The 25,266-nt window shown below is 40.2% G+C and overlaps 1 protein-coding gene across 4 annotated transcripts in view; it reads right to left on the bottom strand.

Annotated features, from left to right (window-relative positions):
* LOC142385348 (ELKS/Rab6-interacting/CAST family member 1-like) overlaps positions 1 to 25,266 on the bottom strand; it is a 134,087-nt gene that overhangs the window by 23,902 nt on the left and 84,919 nt on the right. For 2 of the 4 annotated variants that reach the window (XR_012770166.1, XR_012770167.1), the window contains 3 exons: positions 16,996 to 17,143; positions 5,815 to 5,922; positions 5,494 to 5,571 (listed from right to left, as the gene is read on the bottom strand). Coding sequence is in view for 2 of the 4 variants with exons in the window: in XM_075471811.1 (XP_075327926.1) it covers positions 5,815 to 5,922; positions 16,996 to 17,143 (256 nt within the window). In the remaining 2 variants the exon portion in view is untranslated. The remainder of the gene's footprint in view (positions 1 to 5,493; positions 5,572 to 5,814; positions 5,923 to 16,995; positions 17,144 to 25,266) is intronic. The other 2 variants (XM_075471811.1, XM_075471812.1) reach the window with 1 other exon arrangement.

Below are 25,266 nucleotides of genomic sequence, written 5' to 3'. Positions count from 1 at the left end.
TTTCTCCACATCACAACATTTTTCTCTCCACCCGTTCCTCCCCACACACTCACACATGCATAACCCCCCCCCAATCCCCACCACATACACACCAAGTGTATCTTGGTGTGTATCTAAGTATCTAGGATGCCACATTAGTACAGACAAAAAGACATTATATCAAAATAATTACTCAACTTTACTTGTGGAACTAAAAGCTGGTTTAGGCCAGTGGCAGGACCTCCCGATTAACATTATTGGTAGAAGTAATTTGGTTAAAATGATTTGGCTGCCCAAATTTCTGTTTGTTTTCCAGATAATACCAGTTATACCCCCAAAAACCTTTTTTAAAACTGTTGAAACTGTTGGCGGTCAAATAAGACTCCCAGACTGAGTAGGATGCTCCTTCAGAATAAAAGAAGCGAAGGAGGACTTCACTTACCAAACTTTGAGATGTATTACTATGCCGCACAATCGTTTTATTTTGATAAAATAATAAACAGAACAGAGGAAGAGTCATGGGTCAAGATAGAGGACTTTCAACTTGGATTAGATCATTTGTTTGTAGCTATGTTTACAAGACGAAAAATAAAAGGCGGTTTTGTAATTAACAGCACACTGAAGGCATGGCAAAAAATAAAGAGCATATTACATCCAGACATTGGACTGCCAGGGACTGTAGGCCTATGGAACAATTCTGTAAATACTATCCAGAATAAAAAACTTAATTGGGGTAGTTGGAAGGATAAAGGAATATTAACAGTGTCGGATATATGTGAAGAGAGTAAAATATTGTCCTTTGATCAACTTAAACAAAAATTGAACTTAACAAATACTGAATTCTTGAAATATTCTCAATTAAGAAGTTGGTTACAAGATAAAATGTTGTTACAGGGATGCATAGAATCACCTGCAGTTAAATGGATCTTAAAAACTGGTGAAAAAAGGAAACTGATAGGAACTTTATATAATGGTCTGATTGATGAACTAGCTGGCAGGTATTCATTACACAAAATATATCAGAACTGGAATAATGACCTTGGGATCACTGATTCAAAGGTAAAATGGAAGGAGTGTTTACAAGTAACACATAGTATCACTACTAATGAAAATCTACGCCTCATTCAATACAAACTAATGACAAGAATATACTATACGAGATCTAAGGTGCACAAATTTGATCCCTCTTCTTCTGCTTTTTGTATAAAATGCCTTACAGAGGAAGATACAAATACATGCCTTTTGGGAATGTCCAGCAATTAACCAGGTTTGGATGGAGATAGAAAAATTGATTAATACGGTGTGCAGAGCTACAATTATTCTCACACCTCAGTTATGCATCCTTCACAATACAGAACAAGTAAGATACCCATTAGGTTGGCAGATATGTTTTTGTTCCCTGATTTATAAAAAACTTATTTTAAAACATTGGAAGAACCCTGTAGCAGCTTCACTTTATGAATGGAAGCGTCTGTTGAAACATTATTTAAGTATTGAAGGAACCATATATGAAGAAAATAACAAAAAGCAACAGTTCAAAAAAGTGTGGAATTGCTTATATGAAGCATTGTAATTTCAGTGGCAAGTAGTAAGGCGGTGTCTGGGAGCATCTGAGTGGAAACCCTGAAGTGTTTGTGTGTGTGTGGGGGAGGGCGGGGTGTCTGTGTCTGTGGTATGGGTGTGTGTGGTATTGGTGTCATCCGCACTTTGTGAAGTTTAGAAAACACATGATTGGGTTTAGAAATTAGAAACCACACGGTTAAGGTTCGGCATAAAAAAACACACGGTGACGTTAATAAATTAAAAAACACAGAGGACACGTTACACGTTCTGAAGTGGGATCGAGCGGTAATATGGAAACACTACTGTTGCTGGCTGCTTTGCATGTTGCATTTTTGCTATTAGCAAAGTGATTGTGATGATCTCTCCTTGGATGCTTGTTATATTTCTAACAAAAAAACATAAGTATGCCTAACTGGGGTGCACAGCTTTTGCATATTTTCCAACAATCAAAACCAACCTCAACTGCCACTTGAACAAACATTGATTGAGTTTAAATTGAGCCTAACATATGAAACTTTGCATATACACACATATATATATGTATATATATATATAATTAATTATTCAATAACTGCATGTGTTTGAGAATACTGACAAACTACTGAAAATAGGTGGATGTTGGTGGTGTTTGTGGACTATGCACTGCTGAGAAAATTAAACAGCAAATCAAAGTAACTGTCATTTGTGGAGTTCTCACCTTATTTACTGCAACACATTCATCTTCACATACATTTGCACAAACACATGCGTACAAGGTGTAATTTTGTTAATTTCCACATTATCTCTAGTGGGCATGAGCATCACCTCCCTGGTTCACAACTGCTTGTTCCTTATGCTCACATATGTGTGAATGCACATACCCATGCAGTACTGACACAAACTGCAACAAGAAATAACACACCTACTTATTCAAGGTTGTTATGAGCTCTTTCATTAGTTCTAGTTGTTGTCTTTTCTGCTGATAACATACCAGTAGGAAGTCCATTACAAAACGAATTACTGACCATTTTCCTTCAGTGGAGAGAAGGAGGGAGAGGGAGGCAACAGATAAATGGTTTCATAAAGGTTATAAGTATGAAATCCATTCTGTGTTTCAAAACTTCCCTGTTGTTGTAAGCTAGCAGCAGTGCAATGACGACTAATGTGTAAAATCAGAATATACGAAGACTTTTCTCAAGATTTGGCTTCGCTGCCCTAAAAATAAACTCAACATATGCGCAACAGCTGTTCTTTCACACTTTCTAATTCATACTATTCTGTCAAACAGATAAAAAAAAAATCCCTGTCCGCACTTTCCAGACCTGTGGCAAAGCTCTGAGGATCAAATATAAGACAAATGAGAAACAGGCAGAAGGAATGGAGGGAATGATTGGTGATATAAGGAAGACATCTGGACAGAGATAACGACAGCAGTGCTCTCTTTTCTTTTCCGAGATCTGTCTGTCTGAAAAATGAGACAGAGAAATAATAGCATGAAATACGAACTAAAACCTCAGAAAGTTTTTTCAACACTGTGATTTTAGACATTTTTCTTCGGTATACACAGTATACATCTACAGGCTTCAATGGTCAACAAATGCAGTGTGTGTGGTTAATGAGTCTGCAGTGCTTTCCAGTGTCTTACTGTACTATGAAACAACCCCTCAGGAGACATCACTTTACACAGCACTGTGAGTCAGTGAGTGTGTGCATATGGGTTTATTAGTCTCTCATGTGTCTCTACCAGATTCTTGCTGTACTATGAAAGAACTCCAAAGAGCGTAGCCTCGCTGACTGCAATCCAGGTTAAAAAATACTTCAACAGCGCATTATATGATCAAATCTGGACATTTCTTCCCACATAGAACCCTGTGAGACTCATGCAATAAGACAGAAATACAGATATTTGTGCAGGAACTGCATCTTACTGGAGCCGTAAAAAAGTCCAGTGATACCTACAGGATGGATCCTCCTGCAGAATACGCCGAGAGCACTAGTGGAGGAATCGATGTGTCCTTCAACAGAAATATAATAAACAGCCATGTTGGTCTGTGATTAATCTCGGTCGTTTGTTAAGCACGAATACCAAATATTTGCTGGTTCCAGGCTTTACAATATAACTGCCATTCTCAATATCTTTTAAATTGGATTTTGATGACTTTATCTTAGGACCCTGGAAACTATATTGGCCATTTTTCCACAAACTTGTCACATTTCATAAACAAGGCCATTTAACTTGTGATAAAAATAATTAGGTGTCGCAGCTACATCTTTTTTTCTTTTTCTTTTGCATAAAATAGTCAAACAAGAGTAGAATCAGACCAAAAACAGCAGATCAGACCACTGAAAACTGACTTGTCCTCTCACTGCATTCTGACAACTTATGACCAAGGTGCTACTTGGTTATAAAAAACTAACTCCTATAACAGGATATCATGTTAATACACTTAATTGTTTTAATCAAATGCCATTTTTATACCAAAAGTGGCAGGTTCACTTAATAAAACAATCCCGTGAAACCTGTCCCATTGCCAGTAGTAGCATGTTTATCCTGATTGCACTGGGGGCTACAGTGTATTCAGAACCAGTCCAAAAACTACCCCCAACTCCCAGGGGACAAGTCTGTAAGTTCCACAACATGAAAGAAAAAGTAAAGTGTACCCAGCCTTGTTGCCCCGATTATAGCTTCCTCCTTGAAAATGATGTGCGTATCAGGTTTATGTGTTCTCATCTATGCAGATTTGAGTCAGAGCTGATCAATACCTGCGACTACTGCAGAGTTTTTTTTTTAATACACTCTCAAATTGCACTCAAAAGCCAGATGTTACCAGATATTAGATGGTTTACTGACCAGTGTAGAAAAGGGTGGAGCCACAATCGGAGTTTTAAAGCATACACGGGAAAACTTGCAGAGCTTATAGCTGTGACCCCAAACCAGGTCACTGAACTACAGTATTTCATAAAAATGCAAAATACCATAAAATGCTCTTAACAATGGCCGGTGTGTGTTAAAAAACGGCTCTCCTGTGTTTCTCTGCAGCAGTTGTCTCTGAAGCATTTCACTCTCCAACTGCAGCACAGAATCCCCTCATAGAAAGACACACAATCGCTCACTGTTTGGATGAAATGTACTATGGCAAATTACCCACCTTACACACCGAGAGGAAGGTGTGTGTGCACGTGTGACTGCCCGTGGACACAGAATGGAAAAGAAATGGATTATGTGCGTGCTGGCCGGCCTGCTTCTCTCGGCAGGGAGGTGCTAACTTTAATTAATAAGAAGGGTCAAACTTAGATCCGATGGTGAACCTTTGGGCTTTTAGCATCCCGATGGTAAATCCCTCTGGAGGAACTGAGCAGCACTAAAAGCAGCATGTGCAACTTATATGTGGTGCTGCCTGTGGACTACCCTCTCAGTAAACCAAGAGGTCCTTTTATAATACCAGCCTTGTAGCTTAGACACTTTGAGCATTTCATTGTTTCAAAACTTAAATGTGTTTCCCATTTGAGGGTATCGTTATCTAAATGCAGGTTCTGAGGACACAGAGCACACATTAGGTGGACTAAAATACATTCAGAATAGATATAAAGATGTTGTGATTGAGATGACATTTCAAAACATCAAACAATGACAAGAAAGACTGACGGCGTCACAATTATTAATGAAGGATAGGACTATCAACACACAAAAAAAGAGTGAGAATGCGGACCGGAAGAAATGAAAATGATGAGAAAATGATAAATGATGAGGAGAGAAAAGATAAACCAGAAAGGAAGAAGACTTTCGAAAGTGACGGTCGAAAATTGGACCGAAGAAAACTGAGCAAATAAATAACAGACACCATCAACAACAGGAAAAGACAGAAACCAGATGGAGATCAGAAACTGATGGATGAAGCAAAAGTCGGAAAAGACGAATGACTTGACGAGGACATCCAAACATGACCGGATCTAGATAAAGAATACGCTCACCCTTCTGTACAAAATGTCGGACTGAGGGTGAGAAAGAAGGCATGTGTGTGGCTAGGCCCAAATGCCCTCCTCATCGTCCTATCAGTTAGTTCAGTCCAGTTGCAGCGTGAGTTCAGAGAAAGCAGGAAGTTAGATTGAGACAGATATCGTGAGTAAAGTGCAAGCTGGAGTTGGTTAAAATACTGATAATATAAAAAAAAGAGGAAAGAAATGAATAAATTAATAAAGAAATGAGCAAAGACTATATTTTCACATGTAACTTTAACAGTTTAACATTGTTGACCAATAAAACAGGCTCACTGCCCTGGGCAGATACCTCACCTGATCTGGGGAGGGCTTGTGATTGTTGGGCTGCTCTGAGTTGGGAGACGCCACCTTCAGATGCTCGTCCTCGTAGTTGTCGGCCATCAGCTTCATCCTGTTCTGTGTCTGCAGAGGGAAAAACAAACGATCAAACCTCTGATTTATTATCCGATGGGGGGAGAAAAAAAAAATCACTTCATATGCAACTCATCATCAAAGTCATTTGGACAGTATTTGAGAGAGCAACACAAAGCGAAAAGTGCGTGTGTGGTATGAGGAGGAGTCGAGCCTTGAATTGCTTCAGAAGTTATTTGCACAGAAGAGCGATTTGGATGGCTGCCCCGGGCTTTGTCTCCACAAACGTACATTTTGTGCAAACAGTGGACGGCAAGAAAAAAGACTAAGGCCTCTGAAGTATCCATCTGCTTTTGAGTTGAAAATATTGGGTACTTGGATGCTGCACTTTTCAAACGTGTTCGTGCACAAACACTCAAAACTGAAAATTACACATACACTCCGTCACTTGCCACCTGTTGTGTGGCTTGTTAACTGGTGCGGAAGAATAACAAGCTTGTTAACTTGTCAGCAGCTGACACTGCCGGCAGTCATCCTCGCCAATGTCCGCTCGCTAAGGAATAAAACAGACGAACTTCAGGCTAATGTGAACTATCTGCATGAGTACAGGAATGCTTCTATTCTGACATTTACTGAAACTTGGCTTAACCATGGCGATGACAATAAAGGTCTGTATATCGATGGGTTTGGCACCCCCATCAGGCTCGACCGCGACAGTGACGTCACCGGTAAACAACATGGCGGAGGTGTGTGTTTTTATATCAACCCCCGGTGGTGCTCCACTGTCCATGTCAGAGAGGAGCTGTGCACTCCGGATATTGAACTTCTGGTTCTGTCTCTTCGTCCCTTTTATCTTCCCAGAGAGTTCCCTCAACTTTTCTTCTTCCTGGTTTACATACACCCCAAAGCTAACTCTACCATAGCAACTGATCTCATTAAAAGCTCCCTGGACAAATTTGAACACTTATCCCCTGATTCCCCCAAATTCATTCTTGGAGATTTTAATCACTGCAATCCTGGAAAATCTTTGAAAGGCTTTGAACAATACATCCAGTACTCCACTCGTCTGGGAAAGACACTCGATAGATGCTACGGTTCTGTTCCGGACGCCTACAGAGCTGTCACTCTTCCCTCCCTCGGCTCTGCTGATCACCTCACCATCCTGCTTGTTCCTGCTTACACCCCAGTCATCAGGAAAATTAAGAAGGTCACCAAGACCATCAAGCAGTGGACTAATAACAGTATAGCTATCCTACAGGGTTGCTTCGAGTCTACTAACTGGACCAATCTCCTTTCTTCTTCTGAGGATATAAATGAACAGGTGGATGTTGTCTCATCATACATCAACTTCTGTGAGGAAAACATCATACCCTCCAAGACTATCACCATCTTTCCTAACAATAAACCCTGGGTCACCAAGGAGTTAAAAAACATTATCAATAAGAAGAAACGGATCTTTTTCTCTGGGTCAGAGATGGAGAAAAAGGAGGTGAATAAAGAGGTCAAGAGGGCTATTAAGATTGCCAAGCTGAACTACAAGAGCAAAGTGGAAGAAAAGTTTTCTCATGGAAACATCCGCTCAGCTTGGCAGGGTCTGAAGAGAATGGCGGCTGTTAACCTTTCCATCAGCAACAACCCTGTTAACATCCCTGGCAGCACACCAGCATCTCTCCCTAACGACCTTAACACCTTCTTCTCCAGATTTGAGATCAACAACTCCTCCCAGTTAGAGGATATCAGATCCAACCTCATACCTGATGACCTTTGCATTTCTTTTCTCACCACAGACGTTGTAAGGGCCCTTAAGAGGTCCAAGGCTAATAGCGCACCTGGAGCCGATAACGTCAGTGGCCGGGTCCTCAGACATTGTGCGGACCAGTTAGGGAGTGTCTTCCAGAAACTGTTCCAGTTCTCCATCAACACAGGAACTGTCCCTAAATGTTGGAAACACTCAACAATTGTCCCCATTCCCAAGAGAAGCCCCCCCATGGCCCTGAACGATCTGCGCCCAGTGGCCCTCTCCTCCCAGGTGATGAAGGCTATGGAGAGGCTTATCAGGCAACACATTCTCACTCTGACCAATTCACAACTCGACCCGCTCCAATTTGCATATCAAAGTCACAAAGGTGTTGACGATGCCAAAGCTTTCATCATTGACACTGTTCACAGACATCTGGAGCTTCCCAATACCTCCGCCAGACTCCTGTTTGCAGATTTTTCCTCAGCCTTTAACACCATGCAACCACATATTCTAGCAGAGAGACTCCACCGGAACTTCAACATGAGCAGTCAGCTCATCCTCTGGATCTTGGACTTTTTGACCAATCGAACCCAGCGTGTCCGGATTAATAACAACCTGTCTGACCTCCTCACCACCTCCACTGGCTCCCCACAAGGCTGTGTGCTATCTCCGCTGCTCTTCATTCTGTACACCGATGAGTGCAGATCAACACACTCCAACTGTCACTTGGTTAAGTTTGCTGATGATACAGTTCTCCTGTCCCTCCTATCCGGCCCCTCCCTCCATCATGGACCAGCTCTTCAGCAGTTCATAGAGTGGTGTGACTCTTCCTGCCTGGAGCTGAATGTCACCAAAACTAAGGAGATGGTGGTGACCTTCTCTAGCAGCCAAAGGGAACTGGCGGCGGCTGTCACCACTATCATCCACGGTTCTCCGGTCGAGACAGTTGAGGAATACAAATATCTGGGAACCATCCTGGGTTGCCAACTGAGGTTCTCTTCCAACACAGAAGGGATCCTGAGGAAGTGTCACCAGAGGATGTACCTACTAAGGAAACTGAACTCTTTTTCTGTCAGTCAGAACATCTTGTTGACTTTCTATTACTCATTCATTGAGAGTGTTTTGGCTTTCTCCATATGCATCTGGTATCACTCCATTACTACACAGGATAGGAACCGCCTGCATAACATTGTCAAGGTGTGTTCTAAGATTATTGGACTTTCTGTTCGCCATCTGAACACTGTGTACGAGCAGCAGGCCAGCAGCCTGGCTCATCGAATTCTCATGGACCCGACTCATGCTCTGTTTCCGGCATTTGAGAAGCTGCCATCTGGTCGCAGGTTCCGCTGTCCGGCCTGTAAGACCCAAAGGAGGAGAGCAACCTTTGTTCCCAGTGTCATTCTCCACTTGAACTCTAAGAAATCTGAGACAGTGACTCTAACTATAACTTAGATCTTCTGTACAATTCTGTAGTGCAATATCTGATGTGCAAATTACAATGTCACCTCGACACTTTAACGACAATGTCACTTTCTTTTTTTTATTGTCACTTTAATTACTTTGTCATTTTAATATAATCGACGCCTTATTTTATTTATTTGCTAAATATTCTATTCTTATTTTATTTTTATTTTTCATTATTTATTTTTTGTCACCCCCCTTCTGTGTTTTATTTTCTTTATGATTCCATTTCTTGTTCTTCTTTAATGGACCGCTCTTCGCCCTTCTAATTGCCCTTCGGGGATAAATAAAGTTTTTTCTGATTCTGATTCTGATTCTGACTTGGGGAGGGGTCCACAAAGACTAATATTAGACTGTAGACACACTGTAAATCACCACAAACACAGACACACTCCCAGTTACCGAAGCAGTTCAAAATTAATACATAAACTTTTTGCCCCTTTTTCTTCTCGTCTCTTCTCTTTCAACCCATCTTTTCTCTGCCTTCATCACTCATCTCTTATGATTACTTTCCTATTCTTGCCACTTTCTGATCTTCCATCCTTGTCTTGCAGCCCCATGTGTTTGACACGTTTTAGTTGTTCTTCAGGCTTTATAGTAGGCCTATAAAGAGTGGGGGAGTTAGAGATAAAAAGCAAGGCGGAGCGTGAATCTTAATCTGTGGGTTCTTGTACATCTAAATCCCCTTAGCCTCTTACTGAGCCCTGCAAGCAGCCTGGGCTAAAGAAGACCAGACCAGAGGTTTAGTGTGCATATGTTTGACACAAACTGAAAAAAAGGGAAATATCATACATATTTGTCTGAAAGCTCGGTGAAAAGATTGCACAAAATGATGTGGTTTTAAAACCATCTGACAGCCAATGTGTTTGAGAGCCTGTGTGCATAAAACAAAATACAGAGATGCTCCCCTTGCATGACAAAAACATACAAGGGTGATGGAAAAGTGATGTTTATTTGTCCTTGTCTGACACTTCGACACCATTTAAACCACACCCAAAAGTCCACTTGCTACTACTGAAATCTGGTCACAATTAAAATTTTTAGATTTGATATACTCTCACACATATTCTTTTTATTATGCTGTGATATCACACGATGAAACATCTTCTGACAGATTAGAAATCCACACGGAAATCTGAAAAGTCACTATGTTCAACGAAATCGTCTCAAGAAAAAGCTTATAATCCTTCAATTAATCAAATCAGCCTTCCTTGACTTCTTTGTTTAGCCTTAAATTTACCTGAAGTGAGTAGTCCCCACCAGACCCCACCGGTCTCTTTATCTGTTTTAATGCATGGCTGCTTGAGTTTAAATGTAAACTAAGGCTGAGGACAGGCAGAATGGCAGAGCTGGGTTTTCTGGATCTTACTCTGCTCCCTCCAGGCTTTGAATAAAATCTAATAGATAAAGAATAATGGACATAAGACTGTACAACAAGAGCACAAATAGTAAATCCTATTCATGCTCTCCTTAAAAAGAAAGCATGTTCTGTTTAAAGGAAAAAAAAGAACAACTGCAGATGACTTTGGATTCGATTACAGTCACGCTGTCCCTTTTTAAAAAAAAGCAAAGATTTAGTCTAATTATGAATTAATCATCATGACAATCCTAAGAAAAAAACTATTAATGCAACCAAAAGCTGGATCAGAACAACTTGCGTATCAAATGACTGGCCTACACTGTATGACAAAGTCAAAGGGAATAAAAAAAAGAACAAACCCAACACTCCTCATGAGCACAAGCCCACGACCTTGAGATCACGAGTCTCATGCTTTACTGACCGAGCTTGATAGGCCACCTGGGAAACATGTGCAACAGTGACTTGTTTCAACTCCATCTTGACTCGTCTCTGCCTTCCCTTTCTTTCCTAAATGTTTTCTGCATCAGCAGTATCTGCCTATTGTTGGAAATATATTACATGGTGGAAGAACAGAGCAAATTTTCCTGCTCCAAAATTTCAAAGGGAAATGTCTCATGGAATTAGAAAGAAAGAAACCATAAAAGAGGAGAAGATAAGGAGAGGATTCTGTCTAAATCTTCTTATCTCTTTGCAAAAACCCTTCATCTGTCTTAGTCCTATTCTCTTTTTCTCCTCATCTAAATAATCCCGAGTTCCTCCCTTTTCCCTCCTCTTGTCTTTATCCCACATCACTCTCATGTACAACACTTTCTATGACTGAGCCTCTTCCTGCAGTAAGAACCAAACACCGCTCATTTGTCTTCCTTACTCCCTCTTTATTTAAACATATTTTGCACTGGTTTTAAGTCTCTTTCTCTCTTCTGTGGGCTCAGTTTGACTTTTTTCTTCAGTCGTACTTTCTCATGTGGCCTCTGGGCTACATAACGTGTAACAAATTCTCTCTGCCGTTCTCTTCCTCCTTAATTGACATTATGCAACATGTCCTAATGCATATACAGTCTTCCCTTTCAACCTCCCTTTACCTTCTTTTCTTGTCTGTCAAATTGAATGGTTTCTTTCATCCACTGACTTTACTTTGTCCAATTCTGACCATGGTTTTCTGTCTTGATTGATCCCTCAATTCTGCTTCCCTCCTCTATCAGATCAGAATCTCTATGAGGCAACATGTAAGAAAACTCCACATGAAAGCTGTGATAGATGTTATTTTCTATTCATGAGTGGGCTATTAATGTGTAGGGTTGGTTGTAGCTTAGGGGGTAGGGTGGTTGTCTTTCAAGAGGAAGTTTGGTGGTTCAATCTTCAATTACCATGAAGAATCCATGGGCAACATACTGAACACCACACTACCTCCATTGTCTTCCATACTAGTAAGTTGCTGAGCATTAAAGCGTCGGCTAAATTAATATTTTGTAATTGTATCAATAATTAATAAGCAGCAATTGTTTTTTTCCCTTCATCATCATAAATTAAAGCTAAATGCCGGTCACTCTTTGGAGGAAATTTGGAGGGAAACTAAATTTTGCATTTCCTCTACACAGAAAAGCGGTGAAAAATTGTCCTGTTTCTGTTTTTTTCCATTACAGTCGTGTGAAGCCCGACTGCACTTTATCACACAACAATGTTGTACCAGGGGAAATCAGCTGTGCGCACTTGACTTCTACCAAAGATGAAGAATTGTCTGAACAAAACACGGTGAATTTCAACATGGCCTCCAACATGGTGCATTTCACAGAGTACACTGAGGTGCGAACCTTCTCTCTACCAACATTTTGGAGTGGCCCGGCCAGATTTCAGCCCTGAATCTCATCTGTCAAGAAGGACTTCCCACGTCAAAGACTTGGAGATCATAACATGAGAATGGTTGAAAGAAAGGAAAGGAATGAATTAAACAAAAAAACACACACAAAAAAAAGGTTCAAATTTGTCATTGTAATGTTTATCCCAGAAGAAATCAAACAAAGATGTGGAGGTGGGATTAAAATGATAAACAACCAAACATCCTGTGGTCTGTAACACATTGTGTTCTCATTTGTTACATGTGTGTCCTCTCAAATACCTTCTAGTTGTTGGATAAACTGCTCCATAAAAAGGACACACATGTAACAGTCAATTAGAAGGAGTCATTGCAACAAAGTAGTGATACAAGTACAGAACCTACTTTAAATAAACCACCCAACCTTATTGTTCTGTCACCGAACAAGCTAAAAAGCCTTATTAGGTGACTGTAAGGAAGCATTTAGCTAGCTTATTAGCTTGAGGAGTAATTATTCCCCCCTCTTCAGCAAAACTCTTTGTTAGATTTAATGACGGACAATCCTGAGAACAAAATGCCAGAACAAAACCTATAATAATTAATTTGAGACAAAAAGGAGGAGGTTGGGGGAAAACAATAGGAAACAAAGAAAAAGAAAGAGAGAAGAAGAGGCCTTTCTTTACATCTTCACTGTAATTATCAGGAATGCTGACCTCAGCTCCCTTGTTTCGGTGCCAACTCTCTTTCTCACTTAATCTAATCATCACACCATTATTTCACTCCACCTCCCTCATGCCTCCCCCCCAGCTTTGCTGTAACCTGCTGACAATGGACAGAATGAGAACCAAAAAAAAGAGAGGGGAGAGGGTAGGATATGCTGAGTCATGCTTAGAAGAAAATTATTTCTTTGTGATAAGGCTCTGGGAAATATTAGATTAGATTATTACTTCATATTGCTGAGCAGCGACGAAAGAGGAACCTTTGTAGATATCAGTGCAATTATCAATAGTAGAATGTTGCTGAGTCATGATTGGGCAAGAATGATCCAGTCATGATAATGAATTTAATTATTTTTCCTCATTTCAAGAAAAGACAACTGTCGATAAGTGAAAAATTACAAATGATAATGATGCGAGTTCGAGTTGAGTGCTGTGGGGAATTATTTCATCGAGACAAGTCTCTTTCGTGCAGTAAATTAGATTAGGTCAATATTTTTTAATTATCCAGAAACAAGAGAGGTAATTATAAAAAACAAGAGCAAAAAAGGAGAGAAAAATGAATCTCAGTTTACAGTTCAGAGACTCAAACCTCAGTTCTGAATAACTCAATTAAAGCCATCGCAATATCTATCTGTTGCTGTGATTTAGATATTTTTATGGTTTGAAGTTGCTCAAGGTGTCTTTCCAAAGTTTGCATAGAGTTTAAAACATGTTTCCTCCCTTTGTAGATCTATGAAAATCTTGTAGTTTTGGGTGTCTTCAGACATTCAGAGAGCCATCCAAAAGCACTAAAAGTGCACATATTTCACACCTCACAGGTGTGAAGCAAGACTACGGCCACAGGGCTGTAGATGTTGAACATGTGCTTCTGGCTGGGACAGATGGTGGTGTACTTTTCACCATCTCCTTACCCTTGTTCCATTTAAAACTATATTACCATCACTCCTTTTTCCTTAAACTTGATCACACTTTTCACCACAACTTCACTCCCTTCCTTCTCTTTACTTTTGTCTTTTTGTCTCTCCGCAAAACACTGCTGAGGGAAATAAAACTTGGACGGGAGAGGAAGGAGACTGTGAGAATGACAGAGGAGAGGAGGGCGAAGAGAGCTGAGGTCAGCTTGATCTACAGCCTCCTGCAGGAGGGGGTTAAAGGCCAACATGCAGGCAATGTTCTCAGTGCCACAGAACGCACACAGGTGTGTTCTTATGTGTGTGGTGCCACAAATACAAATCATTCTTTAGCTCGTATTCACAGAGTTGTTTAGTCTGTTCAGAATAAATGTGGCTATCTTTGCACTGAAAGTGACTCCTTCTTCATTGAAAGCTTGGTTGAAATGTTTGTCGTTTCAGAAAATTAAATTCCTTGGGTAAAATATGCCTGTTCATACATCACCCTAAAAGCAATTTGTTGGATAAAGTTGCAGCTGTTACTTCACTTCCACTGAATGACAACCTCATTTATTACTTTCTTTACCAGTTTTATTCATGTTAAATTGTTTCTATTTTACCAGAGAACAACTGTAAATGGCAATCAATCAGGCTGATTACACACTTAAACCCAACATGACTAATATGACCTGGAGATCTCCGTTCCAAGCAAATCTGCCATGCTCATAGTTTGTAGAACAAAGTTTGATTTTCGCTTAACAACTCAACAAACTAATGAAGCAGAGTTATCAATTACAAAGGAAAATTTGGACAGATTTCAGGACTAACACTGAGCTATGCGGGAAAAAAGAACCACGATGGATGAATCCACAAAATTCCACAGCCGTTACCTAACCAGAAAACTAAACGAGATCCACATGAAAAGGTACTTTATATCAACCACAGCTCAAAAATTTTAAGGGGAATTCACGTGAAGAACAACCTCAAATCCATCAGATGAGAAAAATATCAAAGCAAGATTAGATGGACGACATGAGTGCCCATTTCGGTATGAACGAATACTACCGGGCAGCTCATTAACAGTAGTTTTATGGATAGTGATGAGACCATATAACACATAAAGAGGCCAATATAATAATTCAGTATGCAGAAGACTGACATTATATCTAGGGATGATTTATAATTAATCTTATCAGAATACAGATTGAGCTTATTTTTTAGTAAATAAGCTGCAAAAAAAGTACAGACCGATGAGTTAACTTCTTAAATCACATGGGTTGCCATGGAAATACTATCTGGTGTGAATAGGGTTTCAGAAGTGGTTTTTAAAATGACTGTTCTGTACAAAAGCTGTGCAATGTAATATTAGTAATCGTGGAGTCTGATCCTAAATGCAGACCAGACGTGCAGCAGCATTTGAGCACCTCTTAAAAAAAACACTGCGTCTGACCTCTGATCAACTGACAAATGGAGGTTGTCAAAAATACTCCAGAGAAACGTGAGAAAACTATCATGGAAACTATGACCCATGCACAAAAGACCCACATCTGTGACACTGCAAAGCTGGAATAATGATCCAAAGCTGGCTTCCTAAACACTTCTTCCAATTAACACCACTCATCACTGTAATCACTGTAACTACACTGACCTCTAATTTCATAATCAAACTCTGTCCATCTGTCAGGTTGGTTATGAGCAGCTTATATGAGCAGCTTATATGTCATTTTGAAGTAAAAACACAAGCCTCAGCTCACTTGATGACAACAAAAACAAACGCACACACAAAGGAATACTGAGGGGGTCTCAAATGTGTTTCATCACTGAGGGACTGAAAATTACAACACTGCACATGCAAGGGTGTGAGCTAAACTGCTCACACCCTTGCACTAACCACCTCCGAGACCCTGAGGTGTCATAAATGACTTCAAACAAAAGAGAGATGAAACGGAGGGATGAGGAAGGAAGTGAGAGAGGGTTGGAGGATGTTATAACGATTTTGCCGGACACAGCTACCCTTTAATGCCCCCTGCTTCTCACTTTGATACCACTTCAAACACCCTTTGCAACTGAATTCTCCTTTTCCTATGCAAAGCCTCATCTGAAATGTCTTCTATTGAATGCCAATATTCAATAACTGAAAGTCTTACTAAAAATCAATGATGCATTGTGCCAACTGTAAAGATGGGGAAGGTAGAGAGGAAAAGAAAGGGTTTGCCCTGCACAGGTAACTCCCCATTCTTTCTTATTTCCATGTTCTGTTTGGTAATTTAACAGTAACAGCCATCCACATCAAATAAGGTGAAGTAGGGCACTGCGCCAGATTAACACCTCTGTGAGGAAACGAGTAAATAAGCGCATTACCACACATGGACAGATGAGGAAAAGGAGTACAGCAGGGACAGTAGTGAGGAAGAAATCAGCCCAACTCCCAGCAGTCTCATTGAGTAAGCAGTTGGTTATTTCACTAGACCCATGAGAACCTTAACTGTGTGTGTGAGCGTGTTTCTCCGTGTGAGGGTGTGTGTGAATAGACCTCTGTGTGGAACCACAGAGGCATTTGGTCATGTTTATATCCTTGTTTTTGGCCCGGGTGAGTGTGTGCATAACAGTGTGTGTGCATGAACTATGTTTACACCTATCCACCCCACGGGAGCAACGTGGAAGGTCTGCTGTGTGTGTTAGTGTATATATCAGCTGAGGAGAATATTCTCTAAACTACAAATTCATAGGAAAGTGTCGCCTGCAGAGATTTGTAAAAGATCAGAACTCTCACTCTCTCTGTGTGAACGTGTGAGAGAGAGTGTGTGTGTGTGTGTGTGTGTGTGTGTGTGTGTAGGACTGGAAGGTTAATCCTAAATTTACTCTTTGTGGTTGGAGGGCTGTGGTAACATCTGGACTTGGTCTCCCTTGTTTTCTTTACTCCCCTCATCACTGCCACCTCACCTGTGCACCCCCTCCTTTTATTTACCCTTTTCTAATTTTGGCTCCTTCATTCCTCACCTCACCTCTGTCTTTATTCTGTGTGTACATCACTTTACCACCTCTTCTGTCACTCATCATCTCCACTCCCCTTCGCTTATCTAAACGCCAGATCAAAAGCCTCTCCTGCTCTCCCAGCTGATCTCAGTTTCAGGTCATACCTGCTGTTTGAGCTGCTGAACCAAACCGTCCTTCTCCCTCTTCAGAGCTGCCACCTCATCCTGGGTTTTCTTCTTTTTGGACGAGGAGAGCTCCAGTAGGGCGATGTTGGCGTCTTTCTCGCTAATGGCAGCCAGTAGAGCCTCTTGCCTGTACAGAAAACATTGGCACATGTTAAAATAGGTCTGATTGATTGAGTTCTGTCTCTAGATCTACATGATGGAAGAGAACAGAATTATATACATAAAATAAATATAAGATATGTGTGAATTATACAGAGTAAAGGGGGCACAAGGTGTTCTTGTAAATCTTTTAAACATCATCTTATAAATGGCTGCATGGTGCTGAGGTGGTCAGCAGCGGGCAGCCTTGAAACTGGCCAGATTTCAAAGCCGCAGGTGATTTAATATTGCACAAACTCCAGAAACGAGCCTGTAAAGATGGCTCCAGGGTTAAAATGTCAAAATCTATGTATTTTTTCAGAGATAAAGAAAGTGAAATTTGAGACATATGGCAAAGACAAGCATGTAACCAACACACAAATTCACTGATGCATTATTTATTTAATAATAATAAAAAAAATCATCAAATTAATTAATTGATTTTCTTTATGCAGCTAAGACAAGCTACTTAATGAAGTCTTCCCTCCATAAGAATACATTCAAAAAGTGACCTTTCTCCCTAAAATGGACTCTTAAATAATACTTACTGGAAATATGGAGGGTAAGTATTTATTAAAGGGGCACCGCTACAGTTGAATAAAGCAGTTTCTTACATTAGGAGATAGAGACGGTTCACATCCTCATTATATGAATACATGGACGTCGTAGGCACCTAAACTATGTTTCCATACTGCTCTCCAGTCTCTATTTCCAGCACTCTTGTCTCTATCTCTCGCGCCTACCGTCTCAATGGAGAATCTGAGTGAGGGCTGACATTCCTCGCGGTCAGGAAGCAACAAGCCACATCCAGTTCATACCATCAGCCAAAGATTGAACTGAGCTGACACCCATGGATGGTAATTCTCTGAATCATGTCCATTTTTACTGAGAATCTAAATCACTACACATTTTCACAATCCTACAAGGGTAAAAGATTGGCCACACACACTCACATATGCATAGAAGCTCAGGGAGAGTTGTAAAGCTGCATGAAAAACACACAAATCCATCCTTTCTTTGTTCTTTGAAAAATTGCTTCTTTGTGTGTTTTTGCAATCGGTATGACTGAGACAAAACAAGCTGCCTTTCCTAGATTCTATAATCTAGACTACAGTGATTAAACTGAATAATTACTAAACTAAAAATGTTTGAGATGAGAACAAAGGATTTTTTTTTCCAGGTGTACCCACAGATTAGAATGCATGAAGATACAATGATTAACCTAATCGACCACTTATATGAAGCTAACAACATTGATTATTGTGCCACAACTACACGTGTCAAGTTCTGAAATACATATATGAGAGCATGTGTGAAGCTGATTCATATAGTCAACATGTCTGAGGGAGAAGTGGGGCAGGTTTAAAGACCGAGCAGCCTCGACAAGGGCCAGATTGTTGTGGCAAGATTAGCAGTGTGCTTCCGGGCAGCAGTGGTGAGTGCCTACCAACTGAGGCCCCAGATGATACAAACCGTAAACTGATGACTGAGTGTTGGAGGATATGGCAGCTCCAACTTGAGCTGGATATCACAGGGCACCTTTAGAGTCCATCCCTTGGAGGATGAGAGCTTTTTTTGGCATCATGTGAAGGACCAACAGCATATTTGGCAGAGGCGGTCATAATGCTCTCACTCATAAGTCCACACACATGCACACATCGATATACAATCCAGATGGACCCAGAAATCCACAACGATGGAGAGAGACAAACATACATTTTGAATTACACTTTTTTGATTCCATTTTTTGTTCCCTTTCTTTCGTTACTCAACAGGCAGTTCCACTCTTCTCTCTCTTCCTGGTACACAAACAATATAAAGATACAGACGTCCTGCAAGGAATGCAGTGATGAGAACGTCTAAATGAAGACAGATTATGTGTTTGGACTTTGTGAAGACCCACAGATTGTTTGGTGAACCTCACTGACCATACTGTCAGTGTGCAAATGTCCCAGTATGCATCTGAACTGCAGAAATCCTTGCAGGAGCAGGGCCTGAGCGAGATGAGACTTGGATCGGCAGATCAATTTCAACATTCACTGTCAAGATTCCTCAATGCTTATTAGTGAAAGGCATCACCGTTTGGACATATAAGGGAAACATTTTCAGAAAAGAATATTAACTTTACATTCCTCACAATTTCCACAAAGAAAACAAATACATTTAACAAAAAAATAGAAATAGGTATAACTCGACAAGTATGTTGCAAGTATGATCATTTTCTTGCAATCCAAAATCAAAGCAATATGTATAATTGGTTATTTCCTGAATTTATACAAAAAAATAAAATTCTTACCACAGAGCAGCTTAAGAAAGAACAATAAACGGCTATTTAAATCAAGAAATATACAAACAAAGACCTAAAACCCCAAGAATACTAGAGAAATGCTTTAAAAAAAAAAACACTTTTTAGCCTATTGAAAATCACTTAAAGGTGGAACTTAAAGAGCAATCATTTGAAGAAAACTTAAGCTCTGTTATACAATCAGAAGAGGAAATGTTTTTTATATACTTGTAAACAAACGAATCCTAAACACATAGACTTTTAATTTTATTCCCTTCCACCAGACTGTGAGACATTGGAACAGTGTCGCAGTCTTTGCCTTCTCTTTCTGGTACAAACACCAGTCCACACACTCTCACTCACATGCATGCTGAGAGGCTAATGGAACATTACTCTTGTTAAAGCTAACAGCGCGTCTAGTTTTATACCATATCTGAGAGTTACCTGCCAGCACACGCCGCTTATAAACTGCTGGTGATAAAATGATATTTATTCCAGATGCACTTGTCTCATTCTGGGCCTCTCTGTGACTCTGCCCTCATCACTGTCACACACACACACACAAAAACACACACTTGAAACACTCTGCTTGCCCTTCTCAGCTCGCAAAGCTAAACATATGCTTATGACAAGTGTTGGCTGTGGCTACTGCTGTTGCTATGTAATCAGCAAGAAACAGTTTCAAGTGCGGTGCTCTTTTGCTAAATCTTTACATAATTCCACTGTCAGATAACACTTAAAACCCAGGATGCTTCTCAGCACTGCTGGCAATCGGTCGTCATTATAGAAAATAACAAAGACGACGGACCCAGAAAAAAGGTCCCAGCGGGCATGCCGCCTTAGATCTGTAACTCTCCTTTCAAGTCTATCTACAGTGAAATGTTGAACAAAGTGGAAAATAGGAAGGTCTACTAAAAGAAACGGAAGAATAATGAATTGTTAAAAGAAGGTTAGCTTTCACATATTCTTTCTTCCCTTCGTGGCGCCTATCTGTGTGCGTTTTGGCATATTTATGTGTTCACACTGTGATTTCAGGTGACACTGAGAGTTCAGGCTTGTCTTTTTTCATTCATTATACTTTATTTAACCAGGTAATCCAGGTAGACCGGGCCAGTGTAGCAGAAACAGCTTATTAAATAGCAACATAAAGTAATAACTACAAGTGATGGTGATGCAGTCCACAGCATCTTTGACTGCTTCACTTGCTATGCCATGAAAACAGAGATAATGTAACTGTAACTACATATGGCATGCTCATAAGGCTAACTCAATATTCAGTATTCTGCCTGTGTGGCTGCATGCCATTTTCATAGTTTGCCATTCTGGGTTTAAGCGCAAGCTTGCGTTATAATTTTTCTTGTTATTTTAAAGCAGCACCTTTGAGGGAGCCAACAAAGGTGATCTCTGCCAATACGAGTGTTTATGCTCGTGTGACACTTCCACTGTGCAAAGGTTTTGAGCTACACCTCATTACTTCATATAATGCCAGGAAAATGTGGTTCTTTGCCAAATATTCATTAACCTGAAGATACAACGCTGGTTCATTCCTTGAGTTAGATGTCTTTTTTATGATCTGCTGATTCACAGGTCAATATCAAGTGGCTTAACAAATAAAAAAAGAAAAATGGGAAAAAAGCTGCATATAGAATACTTGTTACTGAGTTAGCATTATAAGCTAACCTGTTTTAATTACAGCCTGCTATATTTTGCTTTTGTGTTGTGTATATCTGAGCAAAGCAGTTTGCTGTATAAATGCATACCAAGTTGAAGATGTGGTTACATTTCTGGGGGGTTGGACAACAGACTATAGGGAAGCTGTATGTGAGTCTGCCGCTGAAGCATAAATCCTGACTCTATTTCTTGAACGGTCACACATTCAGTCTCCTCATCTTCCTATTTTTCCATGTTAGAGTTACAGTAATTTCAGTAAAAATGACAGTCGTTCAGTATCTCTTAGCTCCAAATTTGGCCACCAACGTACTCATAACACTGGAGTTACCACCAGGAACCCTTCATTTCAGTTGTCAATCTTTGAAGCACAAGAGGAAACTCAACATCACAGTGTAGAAATCGCAGCGGTCTAATTGTAGAGTGATGTAAACACACCCAACATAGGTTTAAATGCTCCAGGTCAAAATGGCATACGTCACACTTTTGGCGTAGGCTCCTTATTTATCTAAAGCGAAGGCATTAATCAAGCTTCAGGAGCAGTCTGCTATCAGTTTATTTCAGCTGCTGCTGCTAAAAAAAAAAAAATCACTGAAAAATCTCTCTCTCTGCAGTATTAAACACCGACTTTCCGAAATGTTGATATAGAATTGGCAACAGGCTTAAAAAATGTTTCCAACAGGCAGTAACTGTAGCCCATGGTAAAGCTGATGTGTTCGTACGAAAATTTCACAGGTTATTCACAACTTAACAGGTTTCCATTTGCATTTTTATTCTCATCCCACTTCCCCCTCACTTTCAGCTTCTTTCCCACCTTTCTTCCAGAAGTATTGCTCACTCACTCAGCCTTTCTTCCCTTTTCCCTCGTCCACTGTCACTCCTTCTATCTCTCCACCTCTTCTTCCTCTCCTTTTCTGTAAAGAGGATGGGAGGAATTCTTTCCAATCGTTCGGCAGTCGTGTGCCATGATGTCATCGCCGCGGCGACAAGGCAGACAGTAAGCAGATATACACAAAATCGCCAGGCACCTGACCCCAACCCCAACACACACATATAAACACACACAAACACACATGTGGGAGCTCCATCCTTCCTTCAACCACTTTAGGCCCCTCACTTTATCAGAAACACTAATGCCTGGTCTTAGATCACTCACATATTTCTACACACACACACACACACGCGCGCGCACACACACACCAAAGCAGCTTCACATGTATGCTGTGTTATCTCTGTTATGCTGTCGCTCTTCCCTGCAATCTGCTGTATGTGTGTGTATGTCTGTTGAAACTTTAAACTGCATCTGCACTCATATGAATGCACTTATATGTGTGTGCGTGTTCACAGGTTGTTTTCAAGGCTTTTTTCATTGAAGTATAGAAGCGAGTGTGTGTAAAGTAGATTCAGTCCAGTGTGACATTGGCCAGTCTCTGTCTAAGACAAACACAGAGCTATTTTAAAAATAATCCCCTTTCTCTGCTCTCTGTTTCCGACTGAACAAAACAGCTCTCCAATTGTTTTCTTTGACACTGTCTGCTCTGGTTACGAAGCAGGACGCCAGAGTTTACTCTTTAACCCCGGCAGTATGTGCGTGCCATGCTCAGCCCCATTTCTGCAAAGGGAGGTTTTCCTCTTTATGTTACACTTCAGAAAACAAAACTCAATCGTTTTTAAAGATAGAAGAACACCGCAGAAAGTTCTTCGGAAACTTTCTCCATCCTTCTTGAACAGTTTTGAGAACTGATTGAGTTTTCAGGCAAATAAAAATCAGCGAATTCCCTTAGCTGGCGACAGGGGATTTAGAAAAATGTGATAATTACACGCTATAATCACTGTAACCATCAGTGCTATGTGCTTTGGGTTTTTCTTTAAACAAAAGCAGACAGAAAGAGTTTTAAAAACTCAATCAAGCTCATTAAAATACCAACAAACTAAAACGACCCTCCTTAAAGTTTGCCTAAATTATCATCAGCGCAGAACAGCTCTTACGCTGATTGACCAAAAAAGCCGAACATTTCGGAACAAAATGTCACATTAATTAAATAGATCGAGAGCTGATTTTTTTTACTTGATCTGCTGAATTACACTAAAACAACAACAACAAAAAAAATCAATTAATAGCATCAACCTTTCAGGAACTCACCAGCTGTACTACATGTGCATTGTGCTGTGACTGCGTCTTGAGAAAAATTGCAACGGCTGTCTGTTCAATAACATGCAAAAATAATTCAGGAGCTTTTCTTTTTTTTTTGGGGGGGGGGGGCATCCTTAACTATCCAACAAAAATGCCCCTAAGAGCTTAAAAGACCCCCTGCAATAAAAATATAAAGAAATATAATCTTAACCTTGCTAATATGTTCAATTGGACCATCAAATGATGGTTTCAAAAAACCCAGTTTCAGCCATCTAATGTTTTATGGTATGAAAGAAATGTATCATTTGTAATGTTTTATTTTTCATTAATAAAGATTCATTATTTAAGGGGTTAAATAAATGCCAAGAGGGAGAGTTTAAATGTGACTAGTCACAGACAAATCCATAAATTGTTGAATGGTCACTACTAAAGAGACATTAAAGAGCCAGAGCAAACAGAGATCGATGTGGCAAAAGAATATAATAATAGGGAATTATACAGATGTGGCCGAGTCCCTTAAGGGAAAATGACAATTTAATGAGCCATAACACCTCTCGAGGAAAGATGTGCGATCTGAAAAAGCGCCTATCCATGGCATACCCAAAGTAAACGGAGAGCTCTTCCAGAACCACATAGTATAAATGCTTGATTTAGCATCTTTTGACAGCTAGCACTCATTTTTTTTCCTGTCCAAGCAGTCAGAATCACTCTAAGCGCTGCTGGGAGTGAGTGAAAGATGTTTTAAGAAACAAAAGAACAAATAGTCTGAATGCAAGTAAAGGATTGTTGTGAGATTTTAGCTGGAAACACAATCAGCGAGGAGCCAAATTTGTCCAAATTTCCAAAAACAGCTCCACACAGTATGCACAGTCTCATCATTTCTGCGATTAGTGCATATCTGAAGGGTAGGTTTAGTTTTGGGTTTGGTTTTGCCATATTTTAACTTCAGAAACTCAAAAAAAAATTAAAACAGGGCCAAAGCAATCTGATACTTATGCAATGTTTTAAAACTAGGCATATGTCTCCGTCTATCCAGAGGGCAGTTCATGCTTCTAAAGCATGAGAGCACATGCGCATGCAAATGTTATATCTTCATTTTCAGAATTTCAGCGGCTATCTTATGCGTCAGTTCTCAACAAGCTCATTTACAGCTGTCTCACTGTGCAGGCAACATGGCAGACGAGGGCCATCCACTCTCATTGTGTGCTTTAGAGTGCGGACAGGACATGGGAGCTGGAGTTATAAGTGAGATGTCAATCAAAATGTAAAGGGACTGGCTATATTTTGAAATCACTGTATCACAAATGGGACACGGAAAATCGACTCAGAAGAGAGAATACATAGAATTTCAGGCACAGCTGCCGGCTCATTGATGATGCATGAGTAATCTTTAGGGTTGAGTTGAAATAAAATTTTGGTGGGGGGGGGGGGGGGGGGGTTAAAGTTTACTGAACTTCAATATCAGGAAATTTGCCATTAAGTCAATAAAACATGGTTCATATTGTCAGCAGGCTTTATAGATGAGTTCCCTCACTGTTGTAATCTCATTTTTGGTATTTTCAGGGGTTAAAAGTTCAAACTGAATGGAAAATAAAACAAAGAGGGAGAAATATTTTGGAATTCATGTGTGTGTCTATGTCGAGGGTTGCGTCAGGAAGGGCATCCGGCGTAAAACATGTGCCAAATCAATGATGCGAGATCGACTCGCTGTGGTGACCCCTGATAAAGGGAGGGGCTGAAAAAAGCAGAAGAGGAAAATGTGTATGTCTATCTCAATACAATGAATTTTGTCCACTGCTGTTGTTGCACATCGAGTCAGAGAGAAAAAGAGGATAGAAAAGAAAAGATGGAACATCATGTCTAAGTTCAATTGAGAGAAACGTGATTTTAAGGGAGGAGAGAGCAAAGGCGAGATGAGGTGAATACAGGAGGTTGCAGCTGGCTCTCAAAAGAGGCGAATACTGCCTAGAGGCATAGAAACACTGAGAAGATCAGAAGATGCACTGAAACATGAAAAAATAAAATC

Source organism: Odontesthes bonariensis, chromosome 8, assembly GCF_027942865.1.
Source record: "Odontesthes bonariensis isolate fOdoBon6 chromosome 8, fOdoBon6.hap1, whole genome shotgun sequence".
Taxonomy (NCBI): domain Eukaryota; kingdom Metazoa; phylum Chordata; class Actinopteri; order Atheriniformes; family Atherinopsidae; genus Odontesthes; species Odontesthes bonariensis.
Note: the sequence above shows the minus strand (reverse complement) of the source record. Positions and strands in the feature narration are given on the sequence as shown.